The 15,109-nt window shown below is 36.3% G+C and overlaps 1 protein-coding gene across 1 annotated transcript in view; it reads right to left on the bottom strand.

Moving 5' to 3' along the window:
• The window catches only part of kcnn3 (potassium intermediate/small conductance calcium-activated channel, subfamily N, member 3), a 103,990-nt gene that overhangs the window by 6,611 nt on the left and 82,270 nt on the right, over positions 1-15,109 (bottom strand). The window contains exons 8-9 of the mRNA XM_055013761.1: positions 6,223-6,350; positions 2,177-2,246 (exon numbers count right to left, since the gene is read on the bottom strand). Coding sequence (XP_054869736.1) covers positions 2,177-2,246; positions 6,223-6,350 — 198 coding nt within the window. The remainder of the gene's footprint in view (positions 1-2,176; positions 2,247-6,222; positions 6,351-15,109) is intronic.

The following is a 15,109-nucleotide window of genomic DNA, read 5'->3' as shown; positions in this document are numbered from 1 at the left end:
TTAACCCACTGTGGGCTCATTTTTCACTGCAATGTAAAGTTCTGCACCTCCATGGAAACAACCAGAAATGACTTTTGTGCAGCAGAACTGAAATGGAAAAAAGCTGAAATCAACACGTACAATTTCCAAGTGAACTGTGTATTGTCATGTTTTTTAAATACACAGAAATAGCACTAAAATTACAAAAAAGAACCCAAATTTAATTGTCAAATGTAAAAAAAACCTGCAATTGTGAAAAACCAAGAAACCTCCTTTTAAGATTTATTGGAATTTCAAATGAATTTTCAAATACATTTTCTCTTTTTCCTATTATTACTATTACTTTCAAATATAAGTTTAATATAGAAAATGTATTTCTATAATTACATATAATTGGTGACAATAGGAAAAAAGCAGTAGTTCTGCCCACAGCTGTTGCCACTTTTGTAAAAAAAAAAAACAAAAACGTGATTTTTATTTTGCTTCTATATGTTCTCTTCACTGTTTTGCGTAAACAGTTCAGCCCAGTTTGACCAAAAAGTCCCGGAATTCTTGTCATTAGTCTGTTGGTCGCTGCTGAGTGATTAAAGGCTTCATGGTTTTGTTGGGGAACGTAAAATTTTATGTTTTTTACAGAATCTCTTTTGTGCAAATGGTTTATTTTTGGCAAATTTTTAAATTAGTCAAAGTTAAATTAAACAGGAGCTTCATGAGGCCTGTTGCATTAATCCTCTGATCCCTGAGAGTTTTTAGTCACATTTCTACCCACTGTGGGCTCATTTTTCACTGCAATACAAAGTCCTGAAATGTCTATTATGCAGCATAGCAACGTTATAATACCACAAATCATTAAAAAGAGAATTAAAATCAGCGTGTACATTTTCCAAATGAATTGAGTATTTTCATATTTTTGAAATATGCAGAAATAGCAATAGTTGCGTTTTATCACATTTTTGACGTTTCTGGCTGTGATAAATGCTGTGATTCTGGCAACTTCTTACAAGGATGACGTGTTTTTTCAAACCTGTGAACAGGTTTTGGTGTTCTGAGGGTTGTTTTTTTTCACAATCTCATTTATTTTTAGCGAATTCTTAAAAAAAAGTGATTTTGATTAAATATTACAATTTTCAGCTCAGATTTAGTTGCGTTTTCTCATGTTTTTGGCATTTCTGGCTGTGATAAATGCTGTAATTCTGGTGATTTCTTACAAGGATGACAACTCTTGAAAATTGTGAACAGGTTTTGGGGTTCTGGGGATTAAATCTGAGGTTCAGAGGGTTGTTTTTGTCACAATCTGGTTTATTTCTAGCGAATTTTTAAATAAGACATGTAAAAAAAAAGTGATTTTGATGAAATATCACAACTTTCAGCTTAGATTTTGTTGTGTTTTCTCATGTTTTTGCCGATTCTTGTTGTGATAAATGCTGTGATTCTGGCGATTTCTTACAAGAGTGACATGTTTTTCAAACCTACCTGCAGGTTTTGAGAATCAGAGGAGTGACACTTGCTTAAAAAATGTTTGGTGCTGAATAAAAAGAGTGAGTAGAAGGAGAGCGAAAGACTGTAAAATCAAAGAGGAAATGGGGTAAAGCTTTGGGAGGATAGTGACAAAAAGAAGAGAAAAAAAAAACATCCACGAGGGAGCAGAAGTTGGAATGACAAAAAGAGGCCGGGCATTGTAACGCTGTGAAGAAAGAACGAGAGGGAGAATGAAAGGAAAGCAGCAGAGTGTTCCTGCCGTGCACATCCTGGTCTCTGTAACCATGGCAAACGCACAAGTGGCCAATTGAGATGGAGGATGGCATAATTGCAAAATATTTGGTGCTAAAGGCAGTGACACAACTACGCACACACCCTTGCTCAATCTTTGTCTCCTATTCAAGTCTCACTCACACAGTGTGTATATGTGAATGTGTGTGTGTGTGTGTGTGTGTGTGGAAAGACACAATCACACACACCGGCACACGTGTGCGCTCACATTCTCACTCAAACACCCACACGCTAACAGAAAAACACGAGCGCCGCCCTCCCTCCCCGCGTTTCCTCCTCGCTCAGTCATCCCTGTTTTAACACTTGTTCCGGTTGCTAGGCGACGCGAAGCCACGGAAACGGGCAGGTCAGCGCGGAAACGGAGGAATGCCTCTGCGATTTTTTGGATTTTTTTTTTGCTAAAGCCCGTGCACACGCATGATCTCACCTTTGACAGGTCCACCAGCGTGTTGGCCTGATCGCTGAGCTTCCTCTGCTCCATCTTCACGCTGCGTAATCTGCAAACACACACACACACACACACACACACACAGAGGTAAAAATACACAAACACCCAGCTGGAAATACTCTAAATGCTCGGTCCAGAGTTAATCCCTGTGGGTCCAGACAGCAGCAGCGGTCACCTTGCTGAGTTCAGCTTCGTTTTCTACCTGGGTTTGTACAAACAGCCGGCACACTGTGTGCTACAAACCCAGTGATTTGGTAATGAAGGTGAAAATAGATGTATGCAGAGATACAGCTGCTCTGTGGAAGTAAAGCCTGGGATTTATGGGGTTTTTTATATTTTAAATATGAAAAAAAACTAGAAAAATAGCTTGAATTTACACGTTTAATGCAACATGGAATTTAAAACCTACAACCGTTATTTAAAAGGATTTTTAGATCAAAATACGTTTAAATTTCACAAATATTTACTTTATTTAAAATAAGAAACTGTAATTTTTTCATTTAATAGAGTATATATAGTTCTAAATTTAGATTCGGTTTATGTAGACCCAGTCCAGAATTGTGGAATATTATTTTTGCTTCATGATTTTGTTTTGTGTGTGTATATATATATATGTATATATATATATATATATATATATATATATATATATATATATATATATAGTTGTTTTTTTGTTTACTCGGTACTTACATGTTCGAAATAAATATCTCAATCAATCAATCATATCAGATAAAATTAGAGACAAGTTCTGAGATTTACAGAAATTTGTTTGATAAATAAAAGACATCTTGTATAATAACAATCAAAAATGTTGAAATAATGACCTTGTATTAGTGCATGATATCTATAAACATTCTCATTTTCCATAAACAGTTTCTACACATGTAAATATCCTTCATTACACAATAAAAACTAAAAAAATAAACATGAATGCATGTCAAATTAAGGCTAGAAAGTGTATTTTAATTATGGAAAATTACTGTATTTTTTTGGGACGGTTATTTTCTGGAAAATGACCTTCTTTTATCTTTTTTTCTCCAGTGTATCTGATATCGTCTGTACACTCAAAAGACAAACCTAGCTCTGGAGACGGATGTGGAAAAATCCTTTCTTGCTGTCATCTGTACCACTATATTTATATTATTATCACAAAGTATATATAATTTCTTTGGTTTTACATACAAATATCCTTCATTACACATAAAAAGTTGAAAAATTGATGATCTCATGTAAAATTAAGCCTAGAAACTGTATGTAATTGATGAAAAATGTGACTGTATTTTTTAAATTTATTTATGTATTTTAGATGTTTATTTTTACCGTTTTATTTTTATTTTTTTGCAGCAATGCTTATATATTGTAGGTAATTTCATAGTTTTAAGTAAATATTCTTCTGTTTTTTTTGTGAAATGATTATTTTTGTCCTTATTTTCCAGAATTTAGCTCTGCTGGAAAATTATGTCTTTATTTATTCATTTTATTTACAGTGTATCTGATATGTGAAGGGATGAAGAGGAAACAGTTCTTCCAAGACACATTGTGCACTAAATAAAACCCTAAATTGTCTCTTTTATACTAATGTGTTATAGATAATTTTATTATTTATACTCATATAAATATTCCTCATTAAAGATTAAAAATACACAGAAGTAGAAATGGAACATTACTGTAAAACAATGGAAAACTATGACATCATAATAATAAAATCTGCTTTTTTGTTTGTGTTTTTGCACCCCCAGCTGCTATTTTTGTGTCTTTTTCTTTTACAGTGTGAGACCTCTTTAGTAAAGAAGAGTAAAGTGTAGTTATTATTACGAAAACTTCAGGGGAATTAAGGCCTGTGGGGAAATAAACTCAATTAGATAAAACACAATAATTCACCTTACCTCAAGTCCAATTAAAAACAGAACCTGTCCACCTCTGAAAACACAATACAATAATTATTCCTGAACTAAAAGCCTAATCTGTGTTTTCAGAAAACAAACCCGGCAGCGGCTCCTCAGTTATCAGGAAGTGAAGACAGATGAACTATTTGAACCACGTTTTCTGTGTTAAAAAATCTGTTAATTGAGATAAACGAGACAAACGAGATGAATTATAAGTTGTGGAATATTTATCGTCATCTCTTTTGCTGGAGATGATGTTTGATGGTACACAGAGCTGCGATTATTCAGAGCCACAGCTGTATTTTCCTGGAGTGAACCTGCCCTTTAGTGGATGATGAATCACTGAGTGTGTTTGCAGGGATTCATGCATTTTATCTGACGATCAGCGTTGATTCAAACACCGTGGGTGGATTGAAAGTACAGCTGATTTCAAAGGATTCATCAGCACAGAGTGTGTGTGTGTGTCGTTCTCTCACTGATGTAAGGAATGCAGGAACTTCCTGACAACATCCTCATATGTAGCATGAAAATCAGGTTTGACCAAAATATGGGTCATTCCAGAACTGGAGGACATTTGGGCTTCAAAGTGTTTGAAAAATAAACCTTTTCTGCTCCACATTCATCAATAATAGGTATTGATTGTCTCAGCTTCCACATCAATGGTAGCATTTTTATTCCATGTTTTCTGTGTTGTTTGCTAACCCTACTCTAATCACAGTAACAGGGTTGCTAATCCATGCTAATGTGATCTTTTTCTCAGCAGTAGAAGCTAGATATTTAGCTGCTGTTACTGCTGACCAAGAGGACAAACTGACTGATGGAAAACAGTCCAAAGAATTAGTCTGATACTGATAATATGAGGTAGAGGGAGACATTCAATCAAGGCTGACAATGTGATGAAAATATGAAAAACAGAAGAGAGGACATAGCTTTGCTCTACACATTCTTTAGGAAAACTGTTAATGGAAATTACAAAAACAAGACTCAAAATGTTTGAAAAATAAAACTTCTTTTACAATTTTCTGCTCCATATTGATCAATAATAGGCAATAAACTACCAAAGGCTTGATTGGCTCAGCTTCCACATCAATGGTAGCATTTTTATTCCATGTTTTCTGTGTTGTTTGCTAACCCTACTCTAATCACAGTAACAGGGTTGCTAATCCATGCTAATGTGATCTTTTTCTCAGCAGTAGAAGCTAGATATTTAGCTGCTGTTACTGCTGACCAAGAGGACAAACTGACTGATGGAAAACAGTCCAAAGAATTAGTCTGATCCTGATAATATGAGGTAGAGGGAGACATTCAATCAAGGCTGACAATGTTATGAAAATATGAAAAATAGAAGAGAGGACATAGCTTTGCTCTACACATTCTGTAGGAACACGGTTTGATGATGTTGACGACAAAAACGAGACACAAAATGACAGAAATGAGACAGAAAATGACAAAAACGACACAAAACGATAAAACAAGACAAAAGCACAACAAAAAACAACAAAAACTAGGCACAAAACAAAAAAACAAGACATAAAACAACAAAAACGAGACAGAAAAGACAAAAATGTCATCAACAGGATTGTTGTGGGACATGTTCCATGCAAAATAATTATTATTTAAAATATTATGTTGATTAAAAAAAATTTCCCACAGTAACAAGAGACATCAATGAAAAAGAATAATACAAAAAAGGAGATTTAAATTTCATTTGAACTGTTATATTTGAGATTCATTTTGGTCATCAGGGGGGTGGGACAAGAGAAAAATGTGATTCTAGGGGAAACTCTAGACTTATTAGGTATTTTAAAAAGATTTTCAAACATTCTTTTCTCCTAGTTTTTTTTTTTTTATTTTTTTAGATTTGGTCTCAGGACAAGAACATTTACACAACAACTGCATGTTTTAGTGTTTGAATTATTTGAAATTTGATGGTTGGGACATAAAATGTCTCCAGTTCTGGAATGACCTATAAAGCCTGAGCCAAAATGTCAACAGATAGACATGCTTGTTAAGGCCTGGGTCAGAAACACTTTGCTTCCCAGGCCTCTAGGACCTTGGGAAAGGCCTGTTCCCATTTTTCAGATGCATAAGTCCTGACATGTCCTGAAAACAGGTATGTGTGCATCATGCTCTCACTGATGTATGGCCTGCAGGAACTTCCGCTGGTGTTTGCGGACTCTGGAGTGGTCGATCTTCTTCATCAGCTTGGTGTGTTTGTAGATGAGCCAGGTCTCCCTCAGCACGTTGGCCGCTGCGTTCTTTATCTGCAGCCAGACGATCAGGAGAAAGAAAAAACCACACGTTATTGTTAGCAACAGGTAGTCCAGGAGCAGGCAACAGGTTCGCCTCGCCCTCCACTGTCTCCCTGCAAAGAGAATAAAACAGCATCCTTTCCCTTCGTCTCGCTTGCCGATGCTTTTCATGTGCACAGCTCTGTCCTCGGGGAGGTTGGCAACGAGAACCGACAGGAGTCTCTCCCTCCACACTTCTTTCTACGTTACATCTCCGGCACATGGAAGGATTCAGCTCATTAAAAGCAGCCATCTTCGATTTTAATTACGACAACAGCTGAAAGAAACAATTGTCGCTGCTCTTTAACTGGCTGTCGGAGACGTTTCTCATGCCCGCATAGAGAAACAGGCCATGTAGTGATGATGCTAGATGGGTGTTTTTCTACATTTTATCAGAGAGACAGAAGCTTCAGCTGTTTCTAGTTTGGATTATCTGAATGTGACATGTGCAAGATTTAATTTTTCTGCAAATTATATGGAAAAAATACAGGAATTTTGATCATAGCTCCTCTCACAAGGACATTAATACGTGCTAATTTGTCAGCAATTACATATTCTTCTATATTGCATTCATAAGTGGTGCATAAACAGGCAAATAAACGACTGATTTAGAAGTTAATAAAACACAGCAGATATGATGACGAAGAAAGAAGTTACATTGCAATATGTTGTTTTTCTGCTAATCATATGGAAAAAATACAGCAATTTTCATCATAGCTCCTCTGAAAAGGATATTAATGTGGAATAGGTTGTTCACAACTGTGTCTAATTCTATTATACATTCATAATCATTGCATAAAGAGACAAACAACTGATTTAAAAGTTAATTTAACACAGTTGAGCTCACAGTATGCTATATAATGACACAAATAAAATTACATTACAATATGTTGCTGTTCTGCAAAATATTTTGAAAAATACAGTATATTCCACCCCAACTCCTCTCACAAGGATATTAATATGTAATAATATGTCAGCAATTATACATTCTTCTGTATTGCATTCATAACTGGTGCATAAACAGGCAAATAAATGACTGATTAGTAAGTTAATATTATATTGGCCATTAATGCTGATTCTGATAGTAATCACAATACAGTGACTATAACTATAAACTGTAACAATCACAAACAAGTAGGTTTCTAATGTCTTTAAACTGGTTCCCAGTAAGTTTCAGCCTCTTTAAACTGGCTCCCAGTATGTTTTTCATGTATTTAAACTTGTTCCCAGTATGTTTTAATCTCTTTAAATTGGCTGCCAGGGTGTTCTAGTCTCTTTAAACTGGTTTCCAGTATGTTTTTAGTCTCTTTAAACTGGCTCCCGGTATGTTTTAGTCTCTTTAAACTGGTTTCCAGTATGTTTTTAGTCTCTTTAAACTGGCTCCCGGTATGTTTTAGTCTCTTTAAACTGGTTTCCAGTATGTTTTTAGTCTCTTTAAACTGGCTCCCGGTATGTTTTAGTCTCTTTAAACTGGTTTCCAGTATGTTTTTTAGTCTCTTTAAACTGGCTCCCGGTATGTTTTAGTCTCTTTAAACTGGTTTCCAGTATAAGAAGCTGTATATTCGTATGTTTCAGCCTCTTTAAAGCTAACTGTCAGTGTCGGCGCACTCAGATCAGGATTCTTTACATTCACTGATCTCCATATCAGCTGCTGAGACTCTCATGTATACGTTCTCGTCTCTATATGTCGCCACGCAATTACAACCCAGGGGTCTGACACCCAGCGAAGAGCAGCGAGGAGGAAACCATGGAGAAGGAGGGAGAATCTGTAAGGACATAAATTGAATGAGAGACTTCAAAGAGATGCTGAGCACTGAACAAAGAACAATTATACCCCCGTCTGAGGAGCACAAAAGATCCCGGCAGCTCGGCTAATCAGCACCCATCCACCGCAGTCAAGGACTGTTCGCTCACATACACGCCTACACACGCACACACGTGCACACACACACATGCGCATGCTGCTGGCTGCAGATGAAGAGAGTAGGAGGCCGTGGGCCTGCAGATGTGTTTTCAATGACAGAGGAAGTCAAACCAAAAGGAGCTAATCTATACATGATACATACGACTGCTGCTGCGCTGCTAACTCCTGGTGCTAGCAGTCAGGATTTATGACAGATGTATTAATAAATACTTTCATACTGCTTGTTTAGTGCTGAAATATTCAAACACAGAATGTAAATCTTATAAGTGCTTTAGGCTGCGATGTACAGCGGAATTACTCCAGAGTTATGGTGTAATCCTTAGTACTAACGGTGGATAAATACTGAGGAACAAGATGTGAAGCTATGGAATAAGGACCCAACAGTTCAGGATCTTACAGATAAATTATACAGTAGATATTTGATAAAGGCTGGATGTTTAGGGCTGTTCATGTAAAATCTCTGGTAGATTTACGATATTGGGGAGTGATGTTGAAAACAAAAAAAAATCAAGGATGTTGTCGCTTAGTCCATAGAGTTTATTTTGGTGCAGAACCTGCCTTGACAGAGTCCCACCACTTCACTCCGTTCCTTCAGGACAGCCTTGGTTTAGTCCTTGGATTGTTTTCAACATCTCGCTTGATCTTTCTAGCAAGCCGAGGTGACACTACTGACTTCCAAGGGTTTTTTTTTAATGAGGTTTTCAACTGTGTGAAATTTTTGGTACTTCTTGATGATACTTTGCACTGTTGCCACTGGCACCTGAAATTGTTTGGCAGTTTTTTTTCTTTTCCTTTCTTTTTGCTGTTTACAATGTCAAGTCCTCACTGAGCTCTTTGGTCTTTGCCATGGCAAGTCTTGCGTTGACTTGAAAATGATTGAAATGTCACAAGCAAGTCGACTTTTATAGTCAGAAAACGGGTTAAAAAACAAAAACTCAGAAACATTGAAAATAATATTAACCCTCCTGTCTGGATTTTGGTTGATTTTTATGTGAATGTTCTTAAAGAAAATATTAGAAGTTTTACTGATATATATGGAATCACTTTAGATATTTTGAGGATTTTTTTTGAAGATTTTTACTTTTTTTTTGAAAATATTTTCTTGCCACATTTGGAGGACTTTTTTTTTTTAAACAAAACTTTTAAGGGAAATTTTTAAGGAATTATTGGAATTTTCTTCCTGAAGGTTTTGCAAATTTTCAGAAATTTGGGGAATTTTTGGATATTTTTCAGACAAAGAAACAGTATTTTTTGGTGCCCATAAATGAGGACAACAGGAGGGTTAAGATATTGGAGCGGTGATGCTGAAAACTAAAAGCTGAGGTTATTGTCGTGCAGCTAATTCCTCATGTTAGCAGTCAGGCTTTATGACAGATTTATTAATAAATACTTTCATACAGCGTGTTTACTGTTAAAATATTCAAATACAGAATGTTAATCTCATAAATGCTTTAGATTACAGCCTGCAACCTACAGAAGAATTACTTATTCATGGTGCCATCTTTAATATCAGTACATATATGCAGGAAGAAGATGTGAATTAATGGAATAAGAAGGCAACAATTCAAAATAAATAATATATAGTTACCTGACAAAGTGTGGTTGTAGATTGTAAGAGTTTCCCTTTAACATGCCAAGAAATTTGGATCAATGTGAACTAATACCTTTTCTTTGTCAGGTATTTTCTGCACCAAAAAAACAAAAAAAAATCTTCCCTTATTGTACAAAGACAGTTTTCTCAATAGAATGTCCAGATTATGCATGATATTATTAGCTTAAATCGTGGTTTAATTGAACTGTCGGGGACGTATTCATTGACAATATGTTATTCTTTGAGGTTGCAGTTCTGGTCTGAATTAAATTAAAATGTCAGAAATTTGGAAAACATCTGAAAGACTCCTCAGCATCACTGCAGACTACGACCTCTGAATAAAGCCTCTCTGACTGTGTCCATTTCTGTCTGGTACATACGACACTATTACACCAAACAGAACTTTGCACAATGTGGGCTGTAATCTAAAGCGTTACCAGAAATACATACGTCTGTTCAATCTGCACGCCTTGACATGATCTGGATGTAAACGTAGGGCTGGAGTTTGGGGTAAAACCTGCTTTGAATCTGAGTTTTGAGGAAAACCACAGAGCTTCATGTTTTCATCATCTCAAAAATAATTCAAAAATATCATCTATCTGAACTTTTAAGACACGGAGACCATTTTATACTCATCATGTCTGAAACACTGCAGCAACCTTATGACCTGCCTGAACCAAAAGAATAGTGATCAACTGTCTCCCAGTATGTTTCACGCTTTTAAAACTGGTTCCCAGTATGTTTCAGCCTCTTTAAACTGGCTCCCAGTATGTTTCAGCCTCTTTAAACTGGTTCCCAGTATGTTTCAGCCTCTTTAAACTGGTTCCCAGTATGTTTCAGCCTCTTTAAACTGGCTCCCAGTATGTTTCAGCCTCTTTAAACTGGCTCCCAGTATGTTTCAGCCTCTTTTAACTGGTTCCCAGTATGGTTCAACATCTTTTAACTGGTTCCCAGTATGTTTTTTACATCTTTTTAATGGCTCCCTGTATGTTTTTTACATCTTTAAACCGGGTCCCAGTATGTTTTTAACCTCCTTTAATGGTTCCCAGTCTGTTTCAGTCTCTTTTAACTGGCTCCCAGTATGTTTCAGCCTCTTTAAACTGGCTCCCAGTATGTTTCAGGCTTTTTAAACTAGTTCCTAGTCTGTTTCAGGCTTTTAAAACTGGCTCCCAGTATGTTTCAGCCTCTTTTAACTGGTTCCCAGTATGGTTCAACATCTTTTAACTGGTTCCCAGTATGGTTCAACATCTTTTTAATGGCTCCCTGTATGTTTTTTACATCTTTAAACCGGGTCCCAGTATGTTTTTAACCTCCTTTAATGGTTCCCAGTCTGTTTCAGTCTCTTTTAACTGGCTCCCAGTATCTTTTTAATGTCTTTAAACTGGTTTCTACTGTCTCAACCTCTTTAAACTGGTTCCCAGTGTGTTTTAACCTCTTTCTACTTTACATGCTCCCAAAACAACACCAAATGTTCTGATTTTATCACTGATTTTCCAACACTCATTTTGGAAAATGCTCTACAGTATAAATAAAGATATTTATTATTAATATTCAGTCTACATTTAGAAAGCGCTCTATCAATAAAGTTTATGATTAATAATAATATTCAGTCTTACAGTCAGTTCAGAGTTAACTTCCTTGTTTGGATAAAACTCGCTTCCTGTGGTTTTAATCTCAGTCCTGGTTAGCAAACAGCTCTTTCAGCAGCGTCCATATCTGCAGGCCGTCTGAAAACCGATCTGTCAAACTCTGTTTATCAGCTGATTAATCGCTGCAGGGTGACTGAACGATGATAAACGATCCCCCTTTATTTTATTTTCTCTCCCCCTCCGGGAATAAATGTCCAAACTGCTGCAAAGACGGCGACTCCATTAACAAAAAGTGAAAGACTCGACGTGAGCGCTCTGCGAGGAACCAAGCAGCAGCATATGGCCGCTTCTGAGGCCTCCACGTCGGGACCATCTGGCCGGTTTGGGTCAAAGATCTGCTCTGGTTGGTCCCCTGCACGGCTCACCTTATGGCAGGTACATGAGAAATCTGTTACGGCAAGGAGTTCCCACATCCCAGCATGCCGAGCAGCCTGTGAAACGCTGCGGATGTGTATAAATCAATCAGCACAAATAGAGATGACTTAAAGACGTCATTTCAGCCTTCTGATGAAAAGAACTCCAGTTTAAATGGATTTTTAAAACGGCAAAGACTTGAATATTTAAATACTGGAAGAATTAAATTTAAAAAACACATTTATACTGAAAAAAGGTTGTTTTCTGTTTGGTTTTCAGACCAATTGATACGTCAAGATGGATGTTCTTGACCTTCTAGCCTCAGAAGACTTCAGCCTCTTCCACCCTAGAGGTACATTTACTCGTACAACCTTGTATCTCGTACAAAAACCCAACCAGGACTGTTTTTTAAAGGTTGCCAACTGTGGCACAAAGACCGAACAGCCCGTCTGCTGCCGCGGTGACTAAAATAGACGAAGCATTTGCTGTGCTGCATTTCTGCTGCATCAGATCTGGTGGAGGTCCAGTTTCTAACAGTGTCGCTGACTTGTTGTTATTCACTGGTGATGTGGTTCTCAAGATCAAACTCAAGGTCTCGCCTCGGAATTAGACCCCTTTTTACTACATCTTGTCTGAGGTTTTTATTTAAAGATAAGCCTGTTCTGCATTCAAGGCTATTTTTCTGCACTTTGGTGCATTAGTATTCTGGTTTTGGTGCTTTTTGTATCACATTTTTCCAGAAAGCCAGTCAGATCCAAAAAAAAAAAGAAAAAAGAGCACAGAAGCAAAAGTGGAGAAATAAAGTTAGCATGGTAAAAAAAAAACATGACAAATACCAGTTTATACAAGTAAAATAATAAACACAACAAATCGCACAAACAACCAGAAAAAAACATCAAAATAAAAGCACCAAAAGGCCCCGTTAATTTCAAGAATTATAGAGAGCAGAAATTAAATTCACAAAGTAGAATGAAAGAAAACAGAGGGTTAAACCATTAAAATCAGGATAGTAATAATAATTAAAGCCATCATAATAACATTAACAGTAAATAAACCAAATGAATATGTAAATAAATACGCAAAAACTGATTAAAAAGAACAAAATAGTGAAAAAAAATTGACAAAATCACATGAAAACATGGGTTTCAAGAAGGGATTTAAAAGACGACACTAAATGTGTAGCCTGATCTCCTCGAGCAGGTCCTTCCAAAGCTGACCTGCTGAAAATTACTCTCTAATATACAGTATAGAAACTAAAAGTGTCATTTCTTCTTTGCTTTTTGCCTTCAAGCGTCACTCTGTCCTGGTGACAAGGACACTTATTACATTTCAAAACTCTCCAAATCTGAGCTGAAGGTTGCTCATTCTGTCCACACAGCTGTTACCGCGGGAACACAAGGATGTTTATCGCCAAGGTGACAAATTTAGAAAAAAAAACAAACACACACAAAAAAAAACCCCTTCGGGCTCAAGGGGTTAATGACCTGCGCCTGCAATTAGCAATTAGGAGCCGAGGTGCTTTTCTAGGAGGTCGGGAAACGTAAACAAACAGGTGGATTACCGTGGCAACAGCCTCCATCATACATGTGCAGCCGTGACACGTGGCCTCACCCACTCTGACCCCCTCCCCCATCCACCCTCATGATGACAAAAGGAAGAGACAAGACCCACAACATGCATCCGTGCACACAAACAGAAAAACAGAGAGCATCTAAGAACTGAGGTTTAACCCTCCTGGTGGCTTCGCTTCTCAGGAACGCCAACGATGTTCCACCCGGGGCCATTTTTAATTATCTAAAAGTGTCAGAAACCAAAGAATCCCCAATAAACATTGTTCATATCTCATTGTTAACTCCATTAATAATCATTTTTATCAATATTTAGTGCACTGTTGTTCTTTACCTCACACAGATCAAGATAAGATAATCAATTTCAACAACAATTGTGCCTCAGTTTATCATTTCCACATTACAACTTCCAGATCACAGAGCGTCTACAAAGGAACACAACATTTAGTCACAGGTGTCTGGAAATGAACGATATGGTATTTTACTTTATGATCAAAATGATGTAAATCAGACAAAAGACAAAAAAAATTTACGAGACACAAAATGCCAAAAGCGAGAAACAAGATGACAAAAAATGATGCAAACGACACGAAACAAAACAAAAAGAGACAAAAAATTAGACAAAAAAGTTACAAAGTGACAAAAAATGGCAAAACAACAAAAACGATGCACAAAACAACGAATAAAGCAAAACACAAAATAACAAAAATAAGAAAAACAAAAGCGAGACAAAAAGAAAAAAACCCGACAAAAACAAGAAACAAAACGACAAAAACATGAGACAAACGACAAAAAAAGACAAAAAACAAGAAAAACAAGGCAAAATATTACAAAAATGAGACAAAATGACAAAAGGACAATCTAGTATTTTACTGTATGATCAAAACAACTTCCCAAGATCTAGAAATTATTTTAAATTTATAGTTTTACAAATTTACAATCTGCAGTTAATGTCTTCTCTGTAATTTCTACACTTTACAAAGTTGCCCGAATTGGACCCTCTGCTGGGCCGGCTTTGGTCCACGGGCCGCATGTTTGACACCCCTGTTTTAAAGCGTGTAAGTGGACGCCAAGGAATCGTGTTATAAATAAATAAATAAATAAATAAATATAGAAATAAATAAAATAACACAAGTACAAAATATAAATTGTAAACTAAATAACAACAAACAGATAAACAGAAAGTGTAAAATAATAAGTGTGAAAATAATTCACTTGTTTTTAATATAAAAAATGCACATTAAAACTTTTTTTAACATGCATTTGAACGACCCACATAAAATACAGTCATTTTACATGACATTTGTATTTATTTATTTATTTATTTTACATTTTGAGTTTTTTTCTTTTTATGGATTGACATTGAGGATTTAACACCTCTTCTGTTCGAGGTTAATTTTCATTTTATACGTTGATTACACTCATTAAGCCGAGCAGAAGACGTTTCATACCGAAAAAAATACTTTTAACAATTTTTTTTAACTTTAAAATGGGTCAATGTGACCCACAACATAAAAAAGGTTGGAAAAGCAAGAAAAAGCAGGTTAAAAATTAAAGCTGTAAGCAGCGTTAATCGGGTCCTCGCATCCTTGCTGGTTAGCGAACGCAAACATGTCCACCAGGGGGCGCCGCTACAGAGAGTGTAT

This window comes from Amphiprion ocellaris, chromosome 9 (assembly GCF_022539595.1).
Source record: "Amphiprion ocellaris isolate individual 3 ecotype Okinawa chromosome 9, ASM2253959v1, whole genome shotgun sequence".
NCBI lineage: Eukaryota > Metazoa > Chordata > Actinopteri > Pomacentridae > Amphiprion > Amphiprion ocellaris.
The sequence above is the reverse complement of the archived record's forward strand: the minus strand, read 5'-3'. Positions and strand labels throughout refer to the sequence as shown.